This window comes from Hippichthys cyanospilos, chromosome 14, assembly GCF_059441005.1.
Source record: "Hippichthys cyanospilos isolate Australia breed blue-spotted pipefish chromosome 14, RoL_Hcya_1.0, whole genome shotgun sequence".
In the NCBI taxonomy this organism is placed as follows: domain Eukaryota; kingdom Metazoa; phylum Chordata; class Actinopteri; order Syngnathiformes; family Syngnathidae; genus Hippichthys; species Hippichthys cyanospilos.
The window spans coordinates 5,480,856-5,507,432 of record NC_142382.1 but is presented as its reverse complement, the minus strand read 5'-3'; the positions used below and the strand labels follow the sequence as shown (position 1 = coordinate 5,507,432).

Sequence of the window (26,577 nt, the reverse complement as noted above, 5' to 3'; positions counted from 1 at the left end):
ATTTTCAGAGGTGGGGAAATCCAATACGGCTCTGATGGTAATTGAAAAGCGCCGGGCGCCACCTGCCTCTTCCCGCACGCGTTCCTTCCGTTTTCTCGCGGGCCGATCGGCGCGAACGGGGGCCGTTTCCTTTCTGTGGCTCGTCTAACGCTTGCGACGTTTGCAGCGGAACCTCTGAAGGCGTGCTAATATTTGCTAGCGCGTTTCAACGTTGGATTAGTGGCATTTTAATTCCGCTTTTATGACTGTATTTTATTTTATTTTTTTTACATAAAAACAGAAACATCATATTTGATGTCACAGAAGTTAATAGCAATCCCACGGCAATAAAGGTGACATGCAAAAATAGGACCTCGCGCCAGATTTTGGCATGCATTGTAACTACTGTCTTCTTTGCAAGTAATAGTTAAAAAAAATACATATATATGTGTGTGTATATATATATATATATATATATATATATATATATATACACACACACACACATATATATACACACACATATATACACACACATATACACACACATACATTATATATATATATATATATATATATATATATATATATATATATATATATATATATATATATATATACACACACACACACACACATACACACACACACAGACACCGCATTTTCCGCACTATAAGGCGCACCCCCAATTAATGACGTTTTAAATCCTTTTCTATATATAAGGCGCACCGGATTATAAGGCGCATCCTCAATTAATGACATTTTAAAACTTTTTCAATCGCAATATAGTAATACTCAAAGTAATAACAATAATATCTCAAATAATAACTCTAAACTCTCAATAGCATAATAACTCAGTCAATATGGGCAACCTTGTTCAACTGAAAACACACAAAAGAAACAGGTAAAGCTTACTTTATCCCTTCATTCCCCATCTACGAATCCCAATTTCAATATTCATCCATATATAAGGCGCACCTGATTATAAGGCGCACCATCAGCTTTTTTAAAAAAAACTTGGGCTTTTAGGTGCGCCTTATAGTGTGGAAAATACGGTGTGTGTATATACATGTATATATATAATATGAATGGTGAACCACCAATCACTTAATGAAGAGCGTGAATTTCCCCCCATTAGCCCCAGTGGGAACATTTGTTTCAAACGAGGCGGACCAGCGTCCCGGAAGGAATTGAGTTCAAATTTGAGAGGTTCCACTGCATCGCGAAATTTAACACATGCGGGGTTTAAAACACACGCAAGAGGCAGGGTGTGCGTAAAGACCGCGAGCGTGGAGAGTCCTGGCAAATATCTTTGAAACCACCTACACGACTCTGAAACGCCAGATGGCCCAACGTTTCCCTGCTGTCCGCAAAGCCAACGGCGGCGAGATAAAGTAGCGGCGGCAGGCGGGCGCATGGAAACGTGTGAGGAAGGCAGCGTACGCCTTCCGCGCCGCCGCCCCCCTTCTCGCTGAAGGCACCGATCGATAAAGCGAGTAAATAAAATGCGCTAAGCCGGTGTAACCCCGCGAGTTAAAAAGAAAGATGCGGAGGGAGGCAGGCGCCACATGCAAAGGTTAGCTAACGTCGCGAATTAAAGCAAGTCAAATAACGACTTTGTCGCCCGGGTTTCGTTCCCTAAACGCGGCACGGGACGGGCGCGAAGTCGGGCCGCCGGCACCGAACGGAGGGGAAGCCGGAGCATTAGCGCAGCGCCCGGGTTCACCGGGGGTGAAGCTGAAACAACAAAGGAAGGCGAGGGAGAAGAAGAAAATAAAGGACGACTGGAGGAATTTAATGAACATCCCCAGCGGGAGTGACGGAGGGACTATCTGCAGGCATCAAGGCCCGCCGGCAGCACAGAAAAATCATTTCAGAAGCCGCAGAAATCCGAAGGGATCTACCGGCAGACTGAATTCGCCTCCGGGCCAGCGCACCGACGGGTTAGAGAGCGGGCGGCGCGTACGAGGGCTTGTTTGTGTCGGGCTGCCTCCTTTCAGACTGTTGCCGCCTGCGTAAACCTCGCCGCCGTACCTGGAAGCGCGGAGCCTAAATTTGAACTGTAAAGCAACCTTGCGGTCATTCCCCTCTCCGGTTTTGACGACTCATCAAAATGTCCACATTTAACCACGGAGCTCGGCCGCCTTCGTCCACCCTGACGGCGCGTTGGGGTTCCTCAGGTGGACACCACGTATTTAGCTTTCAAAAAGTCCTGAGCGTGGCCCGCGGAAGCCGCGTCCAGCACCCCCAGCGCGGGGTAAAACAAGCTGCCCTCCTGTCCGGGCTGGCTAAAGTGGCCCGCCGCGCTCACGCTCCCCCAGGCCCGCTTACCTAGAACCCCGCTGTGCTCGATGGGGTACTCCAGCAGGGAGGTGGGCGCCAGGGCGTAAGGGTAATCGTAAGGTGTGGTGTAGATGAGCCCGGCCTCGGGCGTGGGCGGCACCAGAGTGGGGGTGCCGTTGGGCAGCATGGCGGCCATCTGGGTGGGCCGGATGAGGTTCATGATGGGGGCCCCGGCCGGAGTCGGGGGCCTGAGCGCCGGGGGCGGCAACACCTGACCTGTGGGTGCCGCTATGAGGCGGGGTCCCTGAGCGGCCGCCGCCGCCGCTGCAAGAGAGAACGCAAGGGTGGCTGCCATAAGCGAAGAGAGCGAAGGACAGAAGTGGAAAGAGGGCAGAGGCCAAGTGGCGTTGGTGGTTATCACAGATGAACGGTGAAGGGTGAAAATACGAGAGCAGGAAAAGAAGAGATTGGCAGGGAGAGGGGGGGGGGGGGGGAGGGAGGGAGGGGGAGGGAGGGGCAAAAGGCAAAATTAGTCCATGCAATGATCATGGTGGTGGACCACAAAGCAAAACAAAATAATCCCTCACACCAAAAACAGGCTAGCTGCCATCCCAATGCAAAGCATACAAAAAAATCACCTGGGCAGCCGCTCAAACCTTGACTAAAAATAGCAACAACGTACGCACAAAGTGAACAGGTAATTAAGCGCAAGTGACACGCAAACGGGTCGATGCCATTGCCGCGGTGGATGAGAATCACGCGCAAACTCTTGACAGCGGCGGGAAATGGTGATTTACCAGAGAAATCAAACCCAAAAATGAATTGTAATGGACCTCGTCGTCGTTTCCCTTGGAGGACAAATTGAACGCTATTTTCGGATCATCGGTTGGTCAATTAGTGAGGATAAAGGATTTTAAAGGGGCTAAACATCCTAAACATAAAAGTAAAGACAAACATTAAACTTGAGCGGGCCCCGTAAAAATGAAGCGGCTGGCCCGATCCGGTCTCGAGTTTGCCATCGATGCGACCAATCCAACGCGAGCGATCACAGAATGCTAATTAACATCATGAGTCATGAGTGATGCATACAAACACAAATAATCATACAAAGTTCACATATTTGTATGTCCAATTTGTCTCAAGCGGATTGGCGCATCGCTACGCTAGCAACGTGTCAAGAGTTTGCACGCGCGTAAGCGTCCCACGGGCAAATCGATAAAATAATACAGATAACATCCGTGTTACTTTTAGGGATGGAGACGCTAATTATATATATTGACAGATCTGTCAATTGTGCTTGCTGAATAATCGCGTCTTGAACAACTGAGGCAAAAAGATGGAGCACATCAGTTGTCTCCAAATTTGAGCTACATCCGCGTCGCGATTAAAAATTCAGCAAATTCCGCGCCTGATTATTCCATCCCATTAGAAGTAACATCTGAAAAGTGCCTTCATAACAGAAAACTTACAAGTGAAACGATTCGAACAGAGCTCGCAATGACATTGAACACACCACGAGCAGAGAGCGCGTTCGGGATCGTTAGCGGTTATCTGATCTCTGGGCGCTTCTTCGGTGAGCAGACGTGTAAACTAGACTGCAGCATGCAGAGCTTGAGCAAAAGTGAACTCCGGCCGGGTGCTGCAACGTTAAGAGCGAGCGAATACCGGGCGACCGTGGCTGGAGGAAAAAAAAGCTGGATGGAGAAAGATGGATGGAGGGAAAAGCAACATGGAGAACAAAAATGGAGCTTCTCCAACTACTCGCGGTGGAGTAGGTAAACACACATTATTTGGTCAGCTTAGGGTATCTTCTGTATCTTCTCAAGCTGACTGACTAAACACTGATTCCACGGAGGTAAACGCCGTTAATTACGGAGAAATCAATTGAGTAAATGGTCTTAATTGAATGTATAGAATGCAGGTAAAAATGTGTCTAAAATGTTCCTACAATGAAAAGCGCCTATGAACATTAGCGGTTTGTAACGTAGGTCACTTACGCGCTTTGACGTTATTGTCTCGGTACGTCCCGTTGAGAATGGCCAATTCCATCAGCTGGATCTTCTTTAAATTGTCTTCGCCCTCAGCCTGGAGAAAAAAGCAGGTCGATAAATAGCCGGCAGCGATACCTCGTCGGTTCGTTTACGTTAAGAATTCTGTTTCCACGCCGGCACGATATTTTCGGCTCAGGGTGGATGACGCCGGTGACGAAACAGCAATTCGGAATACCGCATTCTCCGCACTATAAGGCGCACCTAAAAGCCTTCAATTTTGTCAAAAGCAGACTGTGCGCCTTATAATCTGGTGAGTCTCATAAGGTACATGAACAATTAATCGCCATGTAAATTATTCAATTATTACCTCTGCATTTTATTTATACATGTATTTTTAACTATTAACATTTTATAAAACCCCGGTTTTTGTAAAAGAAAGCGCAATTTTGCATTAAAAAAAACCCAGAACTGCTTTTAAAGCACCAAAACAATACGTTTAAAGTTTTTTTTTGGGTGCAATTTCATTAAAAATGTAAGTTTAATGATTAATTGATCCATAATTATATTCTTTAAAAGTCTTCTTGGCGTTGATCTAAATATTCTGATTGTTTTGTTGAGATTCACCTAAGTGCAGCTCCATCTAGTGGATGCATGATGCAACCGCAGCCACAAATGTAGCTTCTATTCTATGTGCCTCATAATGCGGTGAAACTTATTCATGAAAACAGTTTTAAAATAGCCCATTCATTGAAAGTGTGCCTTATAATCCAAGGCGCCTTATAGTGCAGAAAGTACGGTATTTACAGATTAAAGTTATGTTCAAGACCACACCAATTGAGACCAAGACATTATTGACAAGGGAGACCAAGACAAAACGGAAACTAAATCGGCAAAGGCAAAGATTTGGATATGGCCGTCACCAGTTTTTCCTTAGTTCACTGACTGCTTCTTGTCATAATATATGATGAATTTTTAAAGTTGTCCAATCGGGGAGCCGGCTGTGTTTTAAGCGAACTTTTGCAAAATACAACTGCCGGTCTCGTTGATAAGCAAGAAATTGGAAAAAATAAATAAAAAATGAAAACATCTGTCCTGGAGAGAAAATGGGACAAATATTATCTTTCTGTTGCTATCTGAAAAAGACCAAAATGAAGTACGCCAAGTGTAGAAGTAGATCTACATGTAAAACTCCAAGCGGTTGTGCCCTTTGAAAATGATTCATCGCAATCAGTCACAATTCCTGTTTTCATTCAAGAAATGTAGCCACACTCTAACGCACCGATTTCAAGACGTCATTGCAGGTAAAGCAAATCATTCACCATGGCAACCGTTTCACTAAATTTCATGTTTCAAAATCAGAAAGTTGACGTCAACTGTTCTCAAGATTAGCATTTGCAATACATAAACAAAGATGGGCTAAATGCTGCGTGCTTTGTCGTCAAACAACCAAAATACATCAAATTGTATAATCCACATCAGGTGGATAATTACAGTCATTTTCTTAACTCCCTTGTGCGCAATAACCAGCCCGCCGAACGTCACTCCCGGCAATTAATTTCTGGATAAATAAATACAAAAGCGGCAGCCGCTTTCATTACGGTGAAATTGGCGGCCCCAAATTATTCGCATAAAGCAATTAAGATAGCGCTCCTCCTCGGAAAAGAGCCTGTTCCTCCATCGAAACTCCACTTCCCCTCAAGCTTGCTGAACGCTCAATAACGGTGTTGACACACGAGGCTCAGCCGGGTACTACGTCTTCATTCAAGCGGGGGTCAGGGTGAATCGCTCGCCAAAATGGAGGCTGCGTTGTCACCTAGCTGACCCCGAGCCGGCGTATTGATCCAGCACGACATTGTGGATAAACGTACTTGTCGTTGAAACTTTTCTCGTTAAAAAAAAAGGCGATAAGAACCCAACGGTCCCGAGTACAGTCACGATGTGCGATCGCGTGACGGGTTAAGGGTTAACCCTTAACCCTAACCCGTACTTGTACGTTTGCATGTAAACACGCGTCGTCGCGGTAACCCTCCGCGTGAAGAGGAGAAGCGGAGACGAGCCGGCCGACTTAATTCTCCGACAGACAAACACTTGGCCAGCAGTCTGCTGCTCCATTGAGGCGCTGATAAGGAAAGGCGAGCAATAAAAAGAGGAGGGTGAAGAGTTAAGCCGTCCCCCGAGATTCCTCTTGAATGCCGCAACAGTGAGTGTGCGCAAGGTTAAGAAAGAGGAAAAAGTGACAGGTTGGTCTCTCTTGACTAAATATAAGGCGAAGAGAAGAACGGCGTTCGCACGGGTGTGCGGTTAGTGGAGCAGCGCTTCCAATTAACAAGACAAGAAAGTTCCCGGCGCAGACGACGCCTCGCTCGTTACCCCTCTCGTTCCCTCGGGGCAGCAACTTTTTTACAAGCCGTGACATTTTTCGCTTTCGAGATGAAGCGAAAGGCGGGATAGGAGAGGTAATGCGTTTAGCGGCGACGCGGCATACATTAGCTGAATTGAATCATGATGGGATGCATCACAAAGTTGCGGCGTGCACGGGTGTCACTTTTCATGTCAATGACAACAATAATGGCATAAAGTAATCAAATAATATATCTTTGGGGTATGATGGCTCCAACTGAATTAATAGGTACTCGACACTGATAAATTGGGGTGAATGTTACGTGTCAGAAAAGCTCCAGGGCTGATGATGTATTTCCAACCCTAACTACATAACTTCTGATGATGATCGGCCATTTTGTTTCAGCGAGTGAGACGTTATCAGATTTAGTCGTCTATGACAGGAGACCTGCTACTAATGTGTTGTATAAACATAATTAAAAAACAGAATGCAAAGATTATTGTATTTCTCCAAGCACAAGTCGAGTTTTTCCCCCCCTCATTTTCGACCCCCGTATTAAAGGGGTAGACTAAAACCGCATAAATCAAAACAGGCAAATTTCTTCCGCACATCTGTGTTTGCATAACATCAATTCGAATGCAAAATGAGCAATATGTCATTTACACGCCTTAAAATGATTAGGCATACACCTTTTAATTTGATATAGTGTGCATCCGTTTTAGAGCGTTTGCACAAAATACACTTTCGTCAAGCGCCGCCTAATTGCCCTTTTGTTGTCAACAACCAGCCTGCGTGGCTCATTTTTTGACACATTATGAAAAGGAAGAGACGGCTTGACTTGTCTCCTTCAGCCCTTAGACAGGTGCTTGAACAAGCCGCCATGGATTTCGGCAGGTGTGGGGGAGAAAAAGCGAGTCGCTCTGATCTCACAACAGTTTTCACTTGGGTAAAGAACGTACCAAGTAAGATGATCAGCAAATCATCTCCAATGACCTCCGTTTCAAACAAATCAGATGGGTCAGAAGATGACTACCCGTGGAAAAATTGACAGGAAGATAGAAGAGGACGTCCGGAAGGTAAAAGGGAGGAGCTATTTGACGTGTCAGATAGTCAAGATGACTTTTAGGGCTCTTGGACAAATTAATATTCAGCTATCAACATTCCCCTAACTGTATAACAAAATTGTTCGTAGAATGTACAAAAGTTTACGACTTGAACGCAATCTATCGTAAATGGTAAATTGACTTACACTTATGTCGGGCTTTTAATACCTCGGGTACCCTATAATCGTATATATATACTAAAGCAGTACTAAAATGACAAATACAGAAAATATTTGCATGAAACAGACTTCCAGGCCAATAAAATAACAACCACACACAAAAAAAGGGGGGTGGAAGCGGTAACTCAGCGAGCCTTTTCGTCCATGTGTTTGCACACAACTGCTTAGACTGGCTCAGATAGTTCGCCAGTCATAATCTTGAACCTTCCGAGGTCGGGATGTCATCTGGGGACTCTGAAGAGTTAATAACAAAAAATAGGGCTGTACAATTGCTGTGCAAATGCGCACAGTGCTGACAATGTTTTCTATTTATCAACATCCTTTTCCTTGGAGGCTATGACGGTGTTTTACATGCATTGTTGACAGTCATAACCACAGCCACGTAATTGAACAAGGGCCAGGTCATTGGCTAACAAAGCAAACCCTCAATGAAGAGCACCCCCCCCCCACCCCCTAAAAAAATCATTACTAATTACTTTTTGCAACCCTTGAAGTGCACATATTAATTAACAAGGCCAAACAGCGGCAGCCTGGAATACCTGAAAGACTGCAAAGTAGACGCCATTTAATCAAAATTCATTATCTTTGCACAAGCTGGAAGACGCAATCACAAATGAAAGCAGCTGCTTTTAAGTCCCTCTCAAGATGCATTGAGCGTTTTAGCCAGCGTAGTGGCAGGCTGCAGTTTCAACTCGTGGATGTGTGCTACTACGACGGTTTTGCAGGATTTAAGGGGACCGGGAGGGGCATTTGCTCTACAAAGCATCGGTGATATGGCTAGGATAAGGCCGCTACATTTTCACCCAAAAGAACTCTTCCGATTAAACCCCCAGACTGGCCCAAATCATCAGATTTCTTTTTTTTGATTCGCAGCCGCAACATACGAGGGCTTTTTTTTTTCAGATAGCCTTTTCAGTGTTCTCTCATGAAAGCTCAGGGAGTACACCTGGCAGCCTATGTGTTCCAGTTTGCTCCAGACTCGAAAGATGACAGCTCCGCAACGTCTGCAGACATCAGCTGTAAGACGAGGGGGGTTGGGGGGGGCGCCGAGATAATGCCGAGCGAGGCCGCCGGGAGCAGAGCGGGATCGTTTTTTTTTTTTTAAATCATGTAGTGTTGCTAACGCTTCCCGACCGCAGACGCCGCTTGGATCAATGTTTGATGAACGCCATCAGGGAGCGCAGTTTAACACTTTAATCTTGCCACAATTAAGAGACTCCTCGCTACGGATTCGCCGGCTATAAAACATTCACGCAAAAAAAAGGAGTGCGCGTCTGCAATGATTTGCGAGCGGGAATGCCCCAGAGAGCGGTAAGGAATAGCAGCTAGCTAGACGACCAGATTAGAAGAGGAAGTTATCCTTTCGGAGCGCTAACGTGCACACGTGTATGCATGTACAAGCAAGCCCCTTCCTTCCCTCTCCTGTCCATCAGTTGGGGGGGGGGACGCCACTCAATAAAGCAGCTCTATCCACGAGAATCAGATTCAATCAATGAGGCCTATTTGTGCGATCAGCAGAGCGGTAAAAGCTATCAGGGAGGAGCAAGACACAGGGAGGGGGAGGAAGAGGAGGGAACTGAAGGTAGACAGCGGTGTGATGAGATAAAGTAGGTTAGCCATGTCCCACTGCCTTCCTGACAACCTTGCAATGAGGTCACGCCGCGCATGCTAAATTGTCGCTGTGACTCCGTCGTTCATAAAGATACCCGAGCTTGAATGAAGCCGCAAAAACAGCAGGAGACCAATTAAGCTTTTTTGTGTTCTGCTGAGAGACGTGATGTTGGATGTCGACTTGTTGATTATTTGTAGGGCTTCCCTCAATGGGCAACGACAGTCTTTTACAATGACTTCCAGCAAAGCGACCATAGAAGAGGCTCAATGATGAATCAACAAGTAATCAGCAAACATTGTGATTATCAATTAATCCTTGTGGTCTTAAACTGTCCAGATCAGGTGAATTTCCGCCTCTTGAAAGGAATTTTTCTTACACTTCATTACTCTATGAAATTCATTCCCCTATTAAAAAAAAACACTATGTTCACTGCTTGGTGGCTAGCAGTGATTAGCAAGTCCGCATCACAATTAAAAGACGAGTTCAACTTCAGCTTTCTGTGAGGAGTTTGCATGTTCTCCCCGAGCCTGTGAGCACCTTCTTCCCACATTCCAAAAACATACATGGCAGCCGTAGTGGACAAACTACTTTGTCCTTAAGTGTGATTGGGTGCGTGAATGGTTGTTTGTCTCAGTGTGCCCTGCGATTGGGTGCCAACAAGTTCCCAACCCTGCCTACTGCCCAAAGTCAGCTGGGATAGACACCAGCAAGCCTGTGACCCTTGTGAGGATAAGCGGCTCTAGAAAACTGATGGATGGCCCTTTTCACTGGTTTAGGGAAATACTCTGAAGTACACTGAATATTTCATGTTAAGAAAAATGTCATAACGAACCTAAAAGATTTCAGTTGGCAGCAACTCAATGTTGTCAAGTGAAATAACAAAAGATGGGGGTTCACCATTTTGTCTGCACACGAATTGAAAATTTGCGTTGAGTGTACTGTAAAGCAATTAGTCATGCCGGGAAAAGAATGACGTAATAGAAAAGTACCCCACACTTACAGTTACAGAATCAATTATGATTATACTGTACAATTCTAGTAAATTAACTAAGCTAACAGTGCGGGAAAATTTCAGATTTTTTCCTTTAACGGCAGAACATATGGCAACTGCCGGTACAAAACCCAGAGAATTCGGAACACTTGGCATCCCTGCTACAAAAACGCAACAGATGGGTGTCTGTCTTTTGAGTGTTTGTATAGTCGCGGTCTCTCTCGTCTACAAAAGACCAAAGATCGGAGTATTTTCTCACAAAACTCAAACAGCCGTTCTATACGGCGGCACAGCTTGGAGAGATTAAATAACGGTTGTGCAGCGAAACACTTTGGCGGCGGTGGAAAAACAGTGCGAAAGTGTAAATGATGGAGATACCCTCCAGATACCTGGAGAGAGTACGAGACAGCGTGGCGAAAACCAATTTGTCTGCTCCCACGTGGGCCGACACTTGCTTTCCGTCATTGGTCTCGCTGCCAGTCACCGCGAATCCACACACACACTTGACCGCTTGCACAAATCTCGGGTCTGAACGGGGGACGGGGTCAGCCTCTCCAAACCAGCACAATTACCTCGGAGGTAAACACGGCGTTCCCGGAGCGCCTTCTGGGATACGGAGAGCGGTGGAACGGAGGAATGAGCGGGAAGGAACCATCTCACGGGAGGGAGACGAGTGGATGACTTCATGTGTTGCTGAAGGGTGGAACCAGTGGCGACGGCAGCTGTTTTTTAATCCTCGCATTCGCGCACCCGTTTCCCATTTCGTTTTGGTCTCTTCCCAAAATAACATCTGGAGGAAAATGATTACTCCCACCGCACTGCCAAGATGACTAATCAACTATTCAACACTCTACAGGAAAAGTGGCGTGCTAAAGGGGGAAGGAAGAAATGAGCGCTTGTAATGAGCCTCAAAACATCTCCACACCAAAATAAACAAAACGACGAGGCTAATCAATTTCAGGCGGCCGAAAGCTAACTTGCAGGATGTCTCGGGGTAGAAACAAAACGTGGAAGCGTTTGACGAAACAGAAAAACATTTTTAAATTGAACTCGCACTGTGCGAAAACAATGGAAGGATATCGACGCGACGTTAAAGTATGAGTATGATGAAATCAAATGAGACCTCAGTTTGTGACAGATTCCGAGTTCCGCGGCAACTTCAAAATACAATTACCAAGCAATTTCACAACATCCACAAATATCTTAATTGATGACTTAGAACAGTGCTTCTCAAATAGTGGGGCGGGACCCGCTTGGGGGGGTGCGAGGTGATGCCAGGGGGGGCGTGGATGATCCCAGGAAAAAGGCTTTGTTTTTTTCGTGTGGAATGTAATTGCAATAAAGTAATCATTTTCATCATTTTCTTTTAGTTTCAGGCACTTCGGTTGCACTTGCTTCTTTTTTTTCCGTTTTAGACTAAGCTGTAACCCGTATGAACGCGATAAAAATAATTAACAGTTGTTAAAAGTTGATTTATATTGCGTTTTTCTGTTGTTAATGTGAAAAAGGATACATGTGTAGGTATACTTAAGCAATTTTCATCAATAATAATCTTATTTATAGTCAGTGCATCGACGGGGGGCAAAAAGTTTTCTCTTTTCTAGGGGGGGGCTGGCAAAATACAGTTAAGAAACACTGACTTAGAGGCACAACGATTAACCGATAATTCTAATTAACTATCAAATAATTGCTTCGAGACCTAATATTGCCAAAATACATTTTTTTTGTCCACTAAAGTACTCATTATTATTGTGTTGAATAAAACGCGATATTTACAAACATGTTCTTACATTGGAAAACAATCTAGCTTCTGAAATTGGATGGATTTAACTGGTTTATTCAACAATTAAAAAAATGCTTGTGCTGTCTGTACCGTCAAGTTAAGAAAATGTGTTTTTGAGTAAAGACATAAAAATGAAAGCATGTTTTGAAAATCCAAGTCAATCAATCCACAAACTAATCCACAGATGAATAGATAATTAAAATAATCCTTAGTTGCACCAGAAGAATGACTCTATCCTGTCAAAATACATAATCTCTCATGAACAATTCAAGACTCAACAATGATTATATTCCACAATCTTTAGCGATCTCTCACAACTCTGATTTCCTTTTAAATGGACACAGCCTTCCTAAAAAAAAAAAAAAAAAAAAACCATCTTTATTTCCCCTTCGCACCTTTTGCTCGCGCTCTCCGTCCAAGACAGCTCTGTTAGCGACGAGCGCCATTAGTCATGCTAAACCGCCAACACCCTTGCTCATTAGCATAGACGTGAACCTGACTCCAGTCAGATTATTACAAACACTTTGCAGCTGCTCCTCCCCAATACAGTCAATCAAAGGGCTTAGCGGAGTACTGTTGATATTCAGGAGTTAGCTCTCGTCCTCATACTTTACTTCCTTACAAAGCTTACCGGGCCCAACATTTTAGCCAAAGATCTGTCTGATGTCAGAAGTATTCGTTTAGTTCAAGGGCCTTCCACAGTTTAAATTTTTCGGACGCAACTTTTTTCTCATGTTTTGAGCCCTGCGGCTTATAGTAGAGTGCAGCTTATCTGTGTGTTGTTGATGTTTTTTGTTTGTTGTTTTTAAACAGATGTGTGTATCTGTTTGAGGTGTCAATTTATGGAACAACTATCAAATAGAACTGAAAAGATTTGAATCAATGGCTGTGCTCAAAAAGAGTCAAAACAATATCTTATTAAAAAAATATGTCTAAATTTAATGGGAGAATCTATAAAATTTGGGGTATATCTGTGATGAGTACATTTTATAGAGTACACAGTATATGTGATTTTATTTATTTATTTATAATTGTGTATGAATTATGTAGAATGTGTTATTATGTTCACAAACACCAAACAAACAATAGATGTTATTGAAGTATTGATTTTGAACTGCTATTTAACTAAAAGATATCCATCTATCCATCCATCCATCCATCCATTTTTTTATAAATATGTTGGGACTAAACATGCAGGCATGTTCAGTCTGTAAGAGAGAGGATGTTGCTGTTGGGAGACAATTACCCAAAAAATTAAATAACTAAAAAAAATGCTAAACTTCATATTCCATCTTTTTGCGTGAAGATCTGATGCTATTACCTGCGGCTTATAGTCCAGTGCGGCTTATCTGTGACAAAAATCGGGGTTTTTTTGCTCATATTTTGCTACTGCGGCTTATAGTCCGGATATTTGCAAAAATATTCTACAAGTGTCCCCTGTCAAAATACCCCAAGCAATAAAACAGAAATTCAGAGTGCTATTTCTTCTCAAAGCAGGCTGGCGTTTCATGTAACATAACAGCATTAAGAGAGGATTAAAGTCCACATAAATAACCTGGAAAAATATATCGAGATTTAACAGCGCGATTATTCCAGCTTGTGGACCTGCATCCCTTTTGACAGATGTAGCGGACTAAGTGCGGGCGGGATGATGCGGTTGTACAACCGCGTGTCGTACAACTCAACAAGCAAGCAGCTGTCCCTTGTCTCTTGTTCCCCGCTGACCCCTTCCAGCCCTTTCGCTAAATTTGTACCCTCGTGCGTTTCCCGATTCTCTCTCCTCTCCCTTCCCATTTATCCCTTATTCGACCGGGCTGCCAGACGGTGTATTGTTCTGTCACTCGCGATCCTTTAATGCCCTCCAATCGAGCGGGGAATATCTTGAGGGGATTTGGCTAGGGATGATTTGGGGGGAGCTTTAAATACTGGCAGAGGATTTGCATCAGATTCAGAGATCCTGACTCAGAGATGATCACCGCAGCTTTAGCGGACGACAGAAATGAAAAGTACCACTGGCAAGGAATGGAACTCTTAATACGGGACCTGTCTGTCCTGTACTATCGATTCGAGAAACTTAAGTCCCGGCTACCAATTTTGGAGACGCTTTGCTTCGATGCTTAGTGATAAATGGTTGAGTAAGACTGGAAGGGCATCCTTTGATTTGAAAAATTATTATATCCTATAACCCAACAGCCAACATTCACTACTTGAAGAATATCTACAATAACAAGGATACAGGATTCCCAATTCGGTGGTAGTTTGCATGAACGTATGAGAAAGTGTAGGCCCAAGATCTTGATCATGTCAAGACTCCTGAGTCATGGTCAAATGTGGCGCTTTCAAGACTTGTGAGTCATGGTCAAATCTTGCAATCTTGTAATTAGACTTTACAGGACAAAAACAAAACTTTTTCCCTGGGGTCAGGGGGGCCACCCCACTATTTGAGTAGTACTGATTTAGTTAAAGATTGCCTTAACCGTGAGGTCGGTGTTTTTGCACATTTGGTAGAACGCTGGGTGGGTTGTTTACAAGAATTACGATTTACTTCATTGTGGCAATTAAGCAAGTTACGTATAAGACGATCAATGTTAAGTGTACTTAAAATCCCAATACTTCTTAATGACTGGGCATTGGGGTAAAAACGTTTAGAGATTTGAGTCGAGATTATCTCTAATAAAAATCCATAAAATACTAAAAATACTTTAGTGATTTTATTTTTTTGGGGGCCATATCGCTCAGCTCAGAACAAGAATACGTTTAGTTATTTGTTGGAATTTTCAAAAAAAAAAAAAGGAAATGCAGATTTCAATAGTTCCAGGAGGGCATAAATGTTGAGGTGGCCAAACTTTAAGAAAATATGAGTTCTAGATCTTTTAGAGAAACTTTGATTTACTGCGGGAGCTGAACGTCAGGTCATCCGATGCTAAGCTCGCCGCAATCCCATTTCCTTGCGTGAACGCTGCTAAACATGGTTACCGGGGGTGCGGAGATCAAAGTAGGCTTGCATGTGTGTGTTTACACATTGCAGATGTTCGAGCTTGACCTTCCTAAAACAAGCTACCCTGGATGGACATCTGGGCCAAAGAGATGTCTGTTAGCGTGCCTGTTGTGACTCTCACACAATGAAGCCACGGGCGTTTACACTGTGTATATGCACACAAAAACAGACTTCAGCATTTCGTTGACTCTGTTAAAGGGATTAGTAAGACCTTCAAAGCAAAGCAAAGAGATTGGCCAGGGGGCTCACAGTGTCCCCCCTCATGACCACTGGAGGACCAAGGCAGATTAAAACAGGCAAGTCTTGTTACCGGCTTCCTCTGGCTGATTATTGAATTGGGCCACATGAGGAAGCGTCTGAAGGACAACCAGGCCAGGTGGATTATGATTTTTTTTTTTTCTTTTACAATGGCGGAAGGCACCTGTGTGGTTCAGGGCTCGGAGATGGAATGTGTGAAGAAAAAGGAAGAGGACAGTGCGGCAGGAGAAGGGAATTTTGCCAGGGGGGTTAAGGTTTTGTGTACATAAAGCATACATTCATGGGTGGAATCGTTGCGGACTTGAAATTGGGAGTGAAAGAAACGGAAAAAGAAGCAGGACTAATTCCAGGGAAGACTTGATGCGAAAGATCAACCACCCGAAAATAGCTGACGAAAAAACAAGGAGCGAGAGGAATTATTTACTGCTTGTGTTTTGACTTTGTAAAACACTGAATAAATTATAATCTTAGACTGACAACTGTACATGAATTTTGGCAAGATATTTATGATTTATGATTGATGGAGCGTTTCGCCAAATCAACTATTTTAAAGATTGACACAAGTTCATGAGGGGAATCCCAATCGTGCACGAAATCTCTCAAAACACAAGTGTCCCCCGAGGGAGATTCTTATGAACGGTTACAGCCTGCTTGTGCTTGCAATAAATGCAGATTTCCATTTCAAAATGTACATATAAAGCAGAGTGGCTAAATGTACTCATATTTGGACTGGAAAGGTGGCCAGGGTTATATCCACAGGGGTCCTGTTTCGTAAGGACGGGAGCCACCTGCCTGCCCCCCGGGAGGCCGTTAAAGCTTGAAACAAGGAGGGATGGGCAGATGGAGAATGTGGTGGGAGGACATAGCAGGAAGATTCCTTCAGCCAAGACCAGATCAAGCCCCGCCTGTTGGATGTGAGCTGGCAACAAGGTATTGGCAGAAATGCAACAAATAATCTTGTTATAAAATAGTAGAAAGTGTTGTTTTTTTTCAACCCGCTGTAAATCGAAATGAGTTGGGCAGGCCGCCCGGGTATACCTGTATTAAGGGCTAGCCAAGTACTCTTGGCAGAAATGATCAAAAATACACTCTTGGGTATTAGTTCGAAATTCCAGATATTGGTTAAAAAAATGTCAATAATCACAAAACAGTAATCACAAGCTTAGCTTTTGAATTTTACACCAAAAATATTGTATTATTGGCAAACATGAACCGTCACAAATGCCAATTAGGTGGAACCCGCAAAGATGAAGGCCCCCCCCCGAATATTTTGGTTGAGGATTCGACTCAAAAATTGTACTGAGAAAAATGTGATGATAGACTCTGAATAGGAGCTTATTAGGATATACGGTTTTGATAAATTTCCCTGTGGTCCCTTCCTCTATTTTACTTTTATATTACAGTGGTTAACTGCTCCATAAACTTGTTTGACAAGAATACTAAATGTTGCTTAAAACATTGCCTTAAAGTTCCACAATATTGACAGCTTAAGCCTGGAACAACTTTGTACATTTCCTTTGGGAACATTTGTTGTAATGACAACGAAATTTCCAATGCAACGTTTGCGTCCAACCCTGTGGTGTTTCACAATCGGTTTTGCTTCACCATAGCATACTTCAAACTATTCCTCATCTCATATGTGACCTCAAATATGAAGGCCGGATACAAGAGCCAACCTAGCGCTGCCAAAACGATTACACACAAGGATGTCATGGAGACTACGCCTTGTTAAGAGCGAAAAGGGGAATATCGCGTCTCGTGGCGAGGTCGCACAGTCGAGAAGGCAAATTAAAAGCGTGATTAACAGACACGCGCAAACGCATACTGCGCTGTAATGTAATGCACCTTACCCGAACAGACCTGCTGCTATCCAGGGAGGCGCAAATCACCTTAGGTTAATATGATCCAGCACAACTCTTTTATTAGCCTGATGAAGGTAATAATAGTCCGTAGGGAAATGTGCTGCCAAGTAGGCAGAAAAAACACAAAGCCAAAGCCTTAGTCTACTTTTTTATAGTCATTAAAATGGGATGCAATGTGTTCTATATTACTGTAATAAAAAAATGGGGAACACAGAATCGTCCTATTAGTTCACTCCGGTCGCATAGAGCAGGTTCTGCTGTTGCGCCCCCTAAACCAGAAGATCCTTCTGAACGCACAACTGTTTAAAATTGGGCAGCACAGTGGTATGCACGAAAGAAAAAGGATGGATGGATATTAACAGGAATAAACATACAAGAATTTTTTTGGGCGGTGACCCACATGCTGCTTTATGGTTCATCAACGTTTCCATAAAAACCTAAATCTCTTTAATTATTAATTTGTAGCAATTGTTAAGTACCTATTCAAGTATTGGTATTGGCACTGGTACTTGTGGAGATTGTTGATACCTACCACTAATACCTATGATGAAAAAAAAATGGAAAGTCTTCCTAAACAGTGCTTGGTGATACATTTAAAAAAAAAAGTCTTTGGTCACATTTTTTGGTCAGTTTAAAGGACAATTTTAATGATCTAAATTTTCATTGCAATAAGTTCTATGCAGGCCAAGTAGTCCAAACAAAGCATTCTGAATAAATACTTTGCGGAATATATAACACTGCCATCCAGTGGTCACAGTTATCACTGCAGTGCTCAATTGGCTCATATTAGGTAAGCATTAGTCAAGGGTGACAGCTCTTCTCCATAAAAAAACGTATTTCACCAAAATTTGAATATGTATTATTGTTACAATCCTTTTAAAAGGCGAGATAACGTCCATGGCACTGAATTAGTTAATTAACAGTCCACAAATGCAATATTAGTCAGAATCCGGCGTTAAAATGTTGTGTTTTCACGTTACATGCTAAGAACAAGGATGACTCCACATTAAAAAAAAAAAGAATGAAAATAAAGTAGGAGGCTTTGTATTCTGTCCATTGACCTTTTTAAGAAAATTTTGGGGTTGACCTCCTCGGCAGTAAAACGCACTTTGTCAGCCATTTGACATTTCTATTTGATTGAGGAGCGCTTTATAAGGTTAACAATGCTTTGCTTCTATTTTCTTTGATTCATTGCATATGAGGAAACGCAATGCCAAACGTATACTTCATAGCCTAGCTTTCATTCAATCGCATCCCGTCGGGTGATAGGTAACGAGCGGGAGAGCCTTTTCCGAGGATTTCCCATCATCATTTATCATTAAACAAGCATAAATGTTGACGTTAGATCAATCACACTCCGGTGTATGAAATAGCATTTTCGAATTGAGGATAAGCAAATCCAGTAAGTTGGCTTTTTCCTCAATTTGGATAACACACAATAAATATGGTACATGAGGTACATTAAGAGTAAATAAAGAAAAACGACAGTGATGGCTTGGACCTAAGAAAGTAGACCTCATTAACTGGGGAGGCACACATGGATGGATGCGGCCAGATGGTGTTTTGTTCTCATTTGTCATACACCGCTGACAGAGGAGGAAGACAGAATGAGAGTTGAAACAGAATAGACAAAACACGTGATTATCGAAGAGGAATATTCAGTGAGGGCTTGTCCGTCTAAACGAGGGCGCTACTCATTCTGCATTATTTACTTCCCGAGACCGGGTCTGCGATATTAATAACGTTAGATGTAATACTGGAGCAAATAACGGCAGGCTTTTCTGCCTTAAAGTCGAGACAATGTGGTGTATTGAAACACTTGAAATTCCAAACGACGCCGATTTATCTCCATAGCGTAACAATTTAATCTGTCAGTGAGCAAAATATGCTGCACTGTGAAATTGTCTCCAGGGCAACATGTTTATATTTACATTTGGGGATTTATTCTCTGTTCCCTTACAAAGCAAATGATATGCTTTATTCATCATATCACCATATTAGACGTGAACATAATGCAAGTGCCAATGGCACACATTGATTATTTTGTTTTGGGTGTAATGGAATATTACGCTTAACTAGTTCATGTGTGCCATTGGGTTTATTTTGGCATTTTGTGGGAAGAGCGTGAAAAAAAAGCCAGAGGGGAGCAACAAAATAAGAAATGTGAGGCACGCTGCCAGTTCAAGTTCGCCAGGTTGCCTCAAGATTAAGGCTGCACGATTATGGCCGAATAATCACGATTATTTTTGGTCAATATTGAAATTATGATGATTCATCATTTTTGGTCAAACATGTCTATTGATTGCCTTTTTTTTTTTTTTAAACAAGCAGAATATTAACAAGGCTTCAAGGCTTAATACTTACAAATAATAACAATAAACTAAAGTCAATAATAATTATAGCAAAAACACACAGGGCAACACAGCTAACTTACTTGCTGAGTGGCAACATAAAAAAAATGACGCCTAATTAGAACCAACCAAGCACATCATTTACTTTTAAGCAAATTTTTTGCCAATCGGATTTTATCAAAATGAGTCTCAATTGACAGCTAGCACTGTATATATTCGGAATCAGGTGAGAAACTCAACGCCATTTCACACTGGTAAATAATAGGGTGAGAAAAGCAGAAGCTTCTGACATGCAAACATGTGGGAAACATTGCCCCCTGGTGGTAGGATGACAAAGTGCTTGTTTTGACATGTAGCGTCGGCTTTTTGAATCAACGAGGATCAGTGAATTAATCGTGGCAGCCAATATCGCGATTAAAATTCCATTAATTGTGCAGCCCCACTCAAGATACCATTCAATTAAATTTAGGGGTAAGGTACCACATGTACTGCCTCACTTTCAACTTGGCGTCCATTGTGTTGTTTTATCTAAGCATGTGAGTGGAGGTTACTCCAAGTGCAGTGTTGCTGTTTGAGAGCCTCAACCAAAGACTCAAGTGATGAGAATGACAATTTAGTCTAGTGGGTAAGAGTGTGTGTCTGCATGTGCATGGATGCGGGTTGTGGATGCACACGATGCGTTTGTGTGTGCATGTGTTTGAGGGCAGGATCAACAGAGGAAATCCACACTTGAAAGAGAAGCCCTATCACGCTCTCCCAGTCATCTCTGACTGCCCCCCTCTGACTCTCTCATCTCGCAGACTCTATCCTGACTCCAGGTTAACGTGGAGGGGAAGGTTCAAAAGTTCATAGGACCGAGAGAGCAAAAGAACACAACTTAGGGCACAGGGGAGGCTCCAAAAACATACAGTCCTCATCCTGCTCTGGAATGTCCCAATAACTATTTTATTTTTATTTTTTTTTTTGCACCTGAGTCACCTGATTTTGAGGGTCTGTTGACAAAGAGTCCAGATTCAATACCTCAGCAATGTCCAAAGAAAACAAGCACATCCAAATTCCATTTAGAATTCCATGTGTGTGTTTTGGATTATGTGGAAAATATAAATAAATAAAAAAAATAAATAAAAATTATTCTCACTATCTTAATCTTTTTTTCCTTGATTCTGATCAACTGACAATGCAATAGTTACAAAGTATCAGTCTGGATAAATGTATTGTATTTTCCACACTATAAAGACGCACTTGATTGCGCAACTTCAATTAATGGCCTATTCGGCCTATAAGGCACACAGAAGAGAAGCTACAGTACTGGCTAGGTTGCGTTATGTATCCATGAGATGAAGCTGCACTAAAGCGAATGTCAACAATCTGAAGACCTTGATCACATTAAAAAAAACTATTTAGACAAGCCCAGATGAATGAAGAGTTTAAAATAATATAATTAGGATACAATTAATACTAAACCTATTTTTTTTTATCAAATTGCAAACAAAAACCTTAAAATATACTGTTTTGTTGATTTAAAAACGTTTTCTGGATGTATTTTATAAAATAACAAAAAAAAAGTGGGAAGGCGTAGAACACTTATAACTGAAATGCAGGGGTGAAAATTAAATTCTTGCAGGGGTGAAAATTGAAGAATTTAAATGGAGATTAAGTTTTTTTTTTCATCCCCCAAAAATAAAAACTCACAGTTTATGCACTATATAAGGCGCACTTGGACTACAAGGCACACTGTCAGCTTTTGAGAAAACCGAAGGCTTTTAGGCGCGCCTTATATTACGGAAAACACAGTAGTATCAATCCTAATTTAAACTGTCATTTTAATACAGATAATGAACTACAAATAGATACAGAAATACAAATAAAAAAAAAACATCAGGAACCCCTACACCACCGATGGGCCATCTTACACTCGAGGCCAGCGCGTTAATTCTTCCTGAAAGGGACACACAAAGAACGACGTTTCTTTTTGATTCCGTCTTAATTTATGGCTGAAGCGGCAACTAGAAAACTAAAGGCAAACAGGAGGCTAATGTCATTTTTGTTGTTCCCTAAAGCTTGTTCACTGAAAGGGAATAAAAGCACGGACGGCCTCATTTTGTTTCCTGTGTGATTTTTCCTAAAGGGGATTTTTACACCGCCAGATGTGGGGAAGATGCCCTTCATTAGTACAATGCCTATGCACCAAAGCCCCACTTAAATCCAATTCAGTTCGGCGTGAAAAGGGGCATTACCGCCAGCCAGCGCTACATCCCGCCCACCCACCCGCGATGTGTGTGAACTGACACGACAAAAATGTGGTAACCCCCCGGGGCCTTCGGGCGCCGATAAAACATGCCGAGCCGACGTACGGGGACATGTAGACATTAAATCTGGTTTAATATAGTCTGGTTTAATAAAGGAGCGATTGACATTTCCGTTTGACAAAATGTTAGTTGCGGTAGCATCGGGTTTAGAGCTTTAGGGTTTGGTTGAGGGCTGTATGTTAAAAAACGCGAAACCTTCGATTGTACCACGTACTGTCTGGCCTACAGTCATGTACTCTTACCCTAAGTCGGATTTTTTTTTTTTTTTTTAGAGGCGGTACTGCACTAAGTCTCCTAATTTTTGCCCTAGACTCTGCACATTTTTTGCATGGTTGTCATTTTTCGGTACTAACATGCGAAACCTTCGATTGTACCACGTACTGTCTGGCCTACAGTCATGTACTCTTACCCTAAGTCGGATTTTTTTTTTTTTTTTTTTTTTCAGAGGCGGTACTATACTAAATGTCTCCTAATTATTGCCCTAGACTCTCCGCATTTTTTGCATGGTTGTCATTTTTCGGTACTAACATGCGAAACCTTCGATTGTACCACGTACTTTCTGGCCTACAGTCATGTACTCTTACCCTAAGTCGGATTTTTTTTTTTTTTATTTCACAGTTAAGGGTCGGTGTGGAGTTTGCATGTTCTCCCCAAGCCCACGAGGGTTCTATCCGGGTGCTTTGGCTTTCTCCCACATTCCAACATCCTAAATTGTCCTCAAATGTGATTGGGTGCATGGATTGTTGTTTGTGTCTGTGCGTCCTGCAATTGGCTGGCAACCAGTTCAGTGTTTTCCCCGCCAAGTGGATTGAGCTGGGATAGGCACCGGCAAGCAATGCAAGATTTTCTTCTGGTGGAATAGTTAAATTAAATATCTACATTGAAAAAGATTATGAAAACAAAACTTTTTACATTTTTTATTTGTATTTTATTTTTTGTGTATATGGGGAAACAAAACCACTTAAATTCAAGCCAATTCATAATTTGAGTCTTGCCGATTCATAATTTAAGTCTTCGGTCTAATATTTCATAAAAATTTTCATGTATTGTATTGAGAATAATACTCTAATCCTTCAACCTACCAACACTTCAAGCAATGAATGACCAAACATCTTTTATGCCCCTTTCAACTTCCAAAGAGCATTTTCTTGAAAAACGCCATGCATTATTTGTCATCTTCATCCAGATGAGGACTAGCTTCAGAGCGCTGTCATTGACTTACAGGGTCACCAAGGGAGGCTTTTATATGTGTGTGCTGTGTGCACACATGACTATGTGTGTATTTGCTATGACTCATACAGCAGTCAACTGTCAGCGCTGAGGTCTTCTTCATTCTTGGATTTGTGGGAGGCGCGCACACATTTGATAGTGTGCATGTGCGACAATGTTCAACTGTGTCAACATCTTGTGTGTGCATGCACACTGAGGAAACAAAACAAGTGCCTAAAGAAATAACTGGCGGCCGGGATGCAGACAAGGAGTCTTGACAAGTAAAAGCACATGAGGTGATTTCCACTCTGGCAGGGCTAAGGGGAAGGGATAAACTAACATTCTGGACAGGAAGCTCCTCCGCTTTTGTGGATTGAAGTGGAGAACAACAGTGGTAACGCCTTAGCAAAGATTTCATAATAATAAAGCAATTATGCGCAACTGAGGTACATAAATGTATGTAGACATACATAATGTTCTTCAGTTATTTTCTGGCTGTGCAAATATTACATTCAGTTCACAATAAAAAGACCGGCATTAATGTGACAGTCAAATGCTCGATTATGAATGTTTGTTGGCACAATGATAGAAAAAAAAAAAAGACGTTTGGTTCATGTTATTACAGACAACATTCGGAGTGGCAGAAAGTGGGAAGGGTGACCCGGACTCTCCTCGAGTCTCGCCAGCAGCGAGCCCAATCCCCCGCTAACATACAGAATGGCAACAGCCATTCGCCGTAATGGAATCTTCTCTTAAAGAGCCATTCATGTCCACTGGCCATAGTTGGAAGGCACAGGGGAGATACTCTCACGAAGCGGCCGTCACACCTCGACCAATCCGGAGCTCGTAAAGATGGGGAGGCAGAGTTCACTATGTAGCAGTCATTTTATTTGTTTTATTTTGTTTTATGTTATACTTCATCACATGCGTGTACCACCGCCTCGTGTTGCCAGAACTTGCTTCTGGGGATTCTTTTGGACCAAAATGCCCTTATATAACGCTTTTACTCAGTCGATGTAGAATGACGAACAGTTTTAAGCAAAAGGGCGTTTATTTGCGACTGAACAAAACCCTAACTTATTCAGACTGATTCACACTCCACAATGGACTGAATGTGGACGTTGTTATTGCAGTAGATCGGGTAGGTGCTGCTGTAAAGCAGTGTGAAAGTGTCATAAAGTGTCATAAACGCCGCATCTCTAGTGTTATCAATATATGACGGACGACATTTATATTTTTGAAGAAAAATAAGAAGCGCTGATGCTGCAAAATCGAAGCACTAACCCTTTCGCCTTCCTGTAAAGTAGAAGATCTCAAATCCGTATTTCTTCACCGCATTAACTAGCATCCTGGCACAGACGTGCCTACAAACCACCAAACCCCAATGTGCTACCACCTGATGAGAAATCTGGGGCCTTCAGCTGCCCCGTCCACCTGGTCACGGCAGTCAACGCGGAAAACACTCGCCGCTTGCCAGAATAGCGGCGGCGGCTATCGGGTGGAAAAGGAGATGGAATGTGGCAGTCGCAGCGGGCGACTGCCGCTAGCATTTTTTTTCTCTTCTCCTCAGCGCTCGGCCAAGCTGTTCCCGTGGTCTATGTAAGCTTGTAAACAGGATGCTAACAGTGAGCGGTGGACCATATGTATAGTTCTGTTGCTCAGACCAAGATAGCTAAGAATAAAAGGGAGGGGGGGGGGGGGTTCAACTCAGCATTGTGTGACCTTGCTCTCAGCTCTTAATCTTTATCGAACGCAACAGGCCCAAGAAACACTCAAAGGTGTACTTACAGCTGGTACGAGGAGCTTCTTCACCTCCTCCACGGCTCTCCTCATCTTGATCTCGGCTCTGGTCTGCGTGTCTTCCACTGTGATCAGGACATGAAGGTCTTCGTTTAGGTGCTCCCAGTTTGGCTTCCCTCTGTTCTGCTCCTCCTGGAAAGAGATAGACGCGTGAGCCAATGTGACAGCGTAGGCGTGCTGGAGCGCCACGGCGGCGACTAACGCATCAGAGGACGACGTGGTCCTGTGAAGAGTGGCGGGATGACAGGAGTGCTCCTTTAGTCAGCCATTAAGCGTTAGCTTTGAAGTGACACCCTTCTTTAGTGGAACACTCACTTAATGGAGACACAAAAAAACTATGCCCTGTGGCAATTAATACCAGTGAAAAACTGATGGTTCTAGATTTGAGGGACAGGTGAAGCTTTTTTTTTTTTTTTTAAACAAGTTAAGAATGTCATCGTAATTTAAAGAGAGCTCATTGTGCATCAGTCCGGTTTTTCTGAAAATAATGGTGCACAGGTAACAATAGCTGTCTAAGGGAGCACTTAAGAAGAAAATGAAATATTGTAATGCTAAATTTTGCCTGACAGATGACATTTCGATTTCAAATCTTGGCAGGAAGCGGTAGTCTATTATCATGGTTAAAACGAGAAAATGTTCAAAATGTGAAAAGCGAAGCTAGGAAAGTTGGCAGATGAACCAAAACTCAATAACCCCTGATTTTAATGACTGTTTTTATTTGAATTTCATTTTTTGGGTCAGTTTGTTTGGCGTGCAAATGCTCTGACTGGTTAGGTGTGGGCTGTTATATGAATAATGCTAGGGGTACTGTTTGTTTCACTTGAGCCAAGTGCGAACACCACTGCATACATTTTGCTTCAATTATGAAAATGTGAGTGTGAAAATAACTGGACCAAATGTGTTTTATATGGAACAAGTAACAAAACTATATGCGGGTATTGTTTCCACTACCTTTGGCTTTAAGATTGTAGCTATCAAATATTTTTCAAATTAATTATCTTGCCGATAATCAAATTACATGCAAAATTAAAAGAAATGCGCATGTGGGGTGTGAGTATTGTTGTTGTCCACTTGGGGTCAACAACTTCACATGCTAATCAGGAAACGTTATTGATTTGTATATATACCATATTTTCCACACTACAAAGCGCACCGCATTATAAGGCGCATAGAAAAGAAGCTACAATAGTGGCTTGTGGTTGCCTTATGCGTTCACTAGATAGAGCTGCGCGAATATAACTTCTTTGATGTACAATCTACAAGTATGTTATGCTCACACCACACATTTGACGCTTAAAAGCTCATGTGTTATGTTTGGTTTGGCCAAGTTTCAGTCATTTGAACTGCCTGCGTTATCGTCCTCCGGTGCAGGTTTGGTTCACTTTAGCATCCCCCCCCCACTCAATCTCTAATTGTAGTAATTATCGCCCCAATCAATCCAAAGCAGCACTACTGATCACAACCATTTTTCAGGATTGTATGCCCCACAATGCATTGTGGCAGTGGCGCCCTGCAGCGAGCCTGACGT

General features: G+C 42.7%; 1 protein-coding gene and 1 long non-coding RNA gene across 2 annotated transcripts in view; one reads left to right on the top strand and one right to left on the bottom strand.

The window, feature by feature from the left end:
* The window catches only part of qkia (QKI, KH domain containing, RNA binding a), a 69,814-nt gene that overhangs the window by 620 nt on the left and 42,617 nt on the right, over positions 1 to 26,577 (bottom strand). Inside the window, 3 exon segments of the mRNA XM_088432553.1 lie at positions 2,311 to 2,610; positions 4,260 to 4,347; positions 25,038 to 25,181. Of these exon segments, the coding sequence (XP_088288679.1) occupies positions 2,311 to 2,610; positions 4,260 to 4,347; positions 25,038 to 25,181 (532 nt within the window).
* LOC148412674 (uncharacterized) overlaps positions 1 to 26,577 on the top strand; it is a 75,291-nt gene that overhangs the window by 45,679 nt on the left and 3,035 nt on the right. The window lies entirely within an intron of this gene.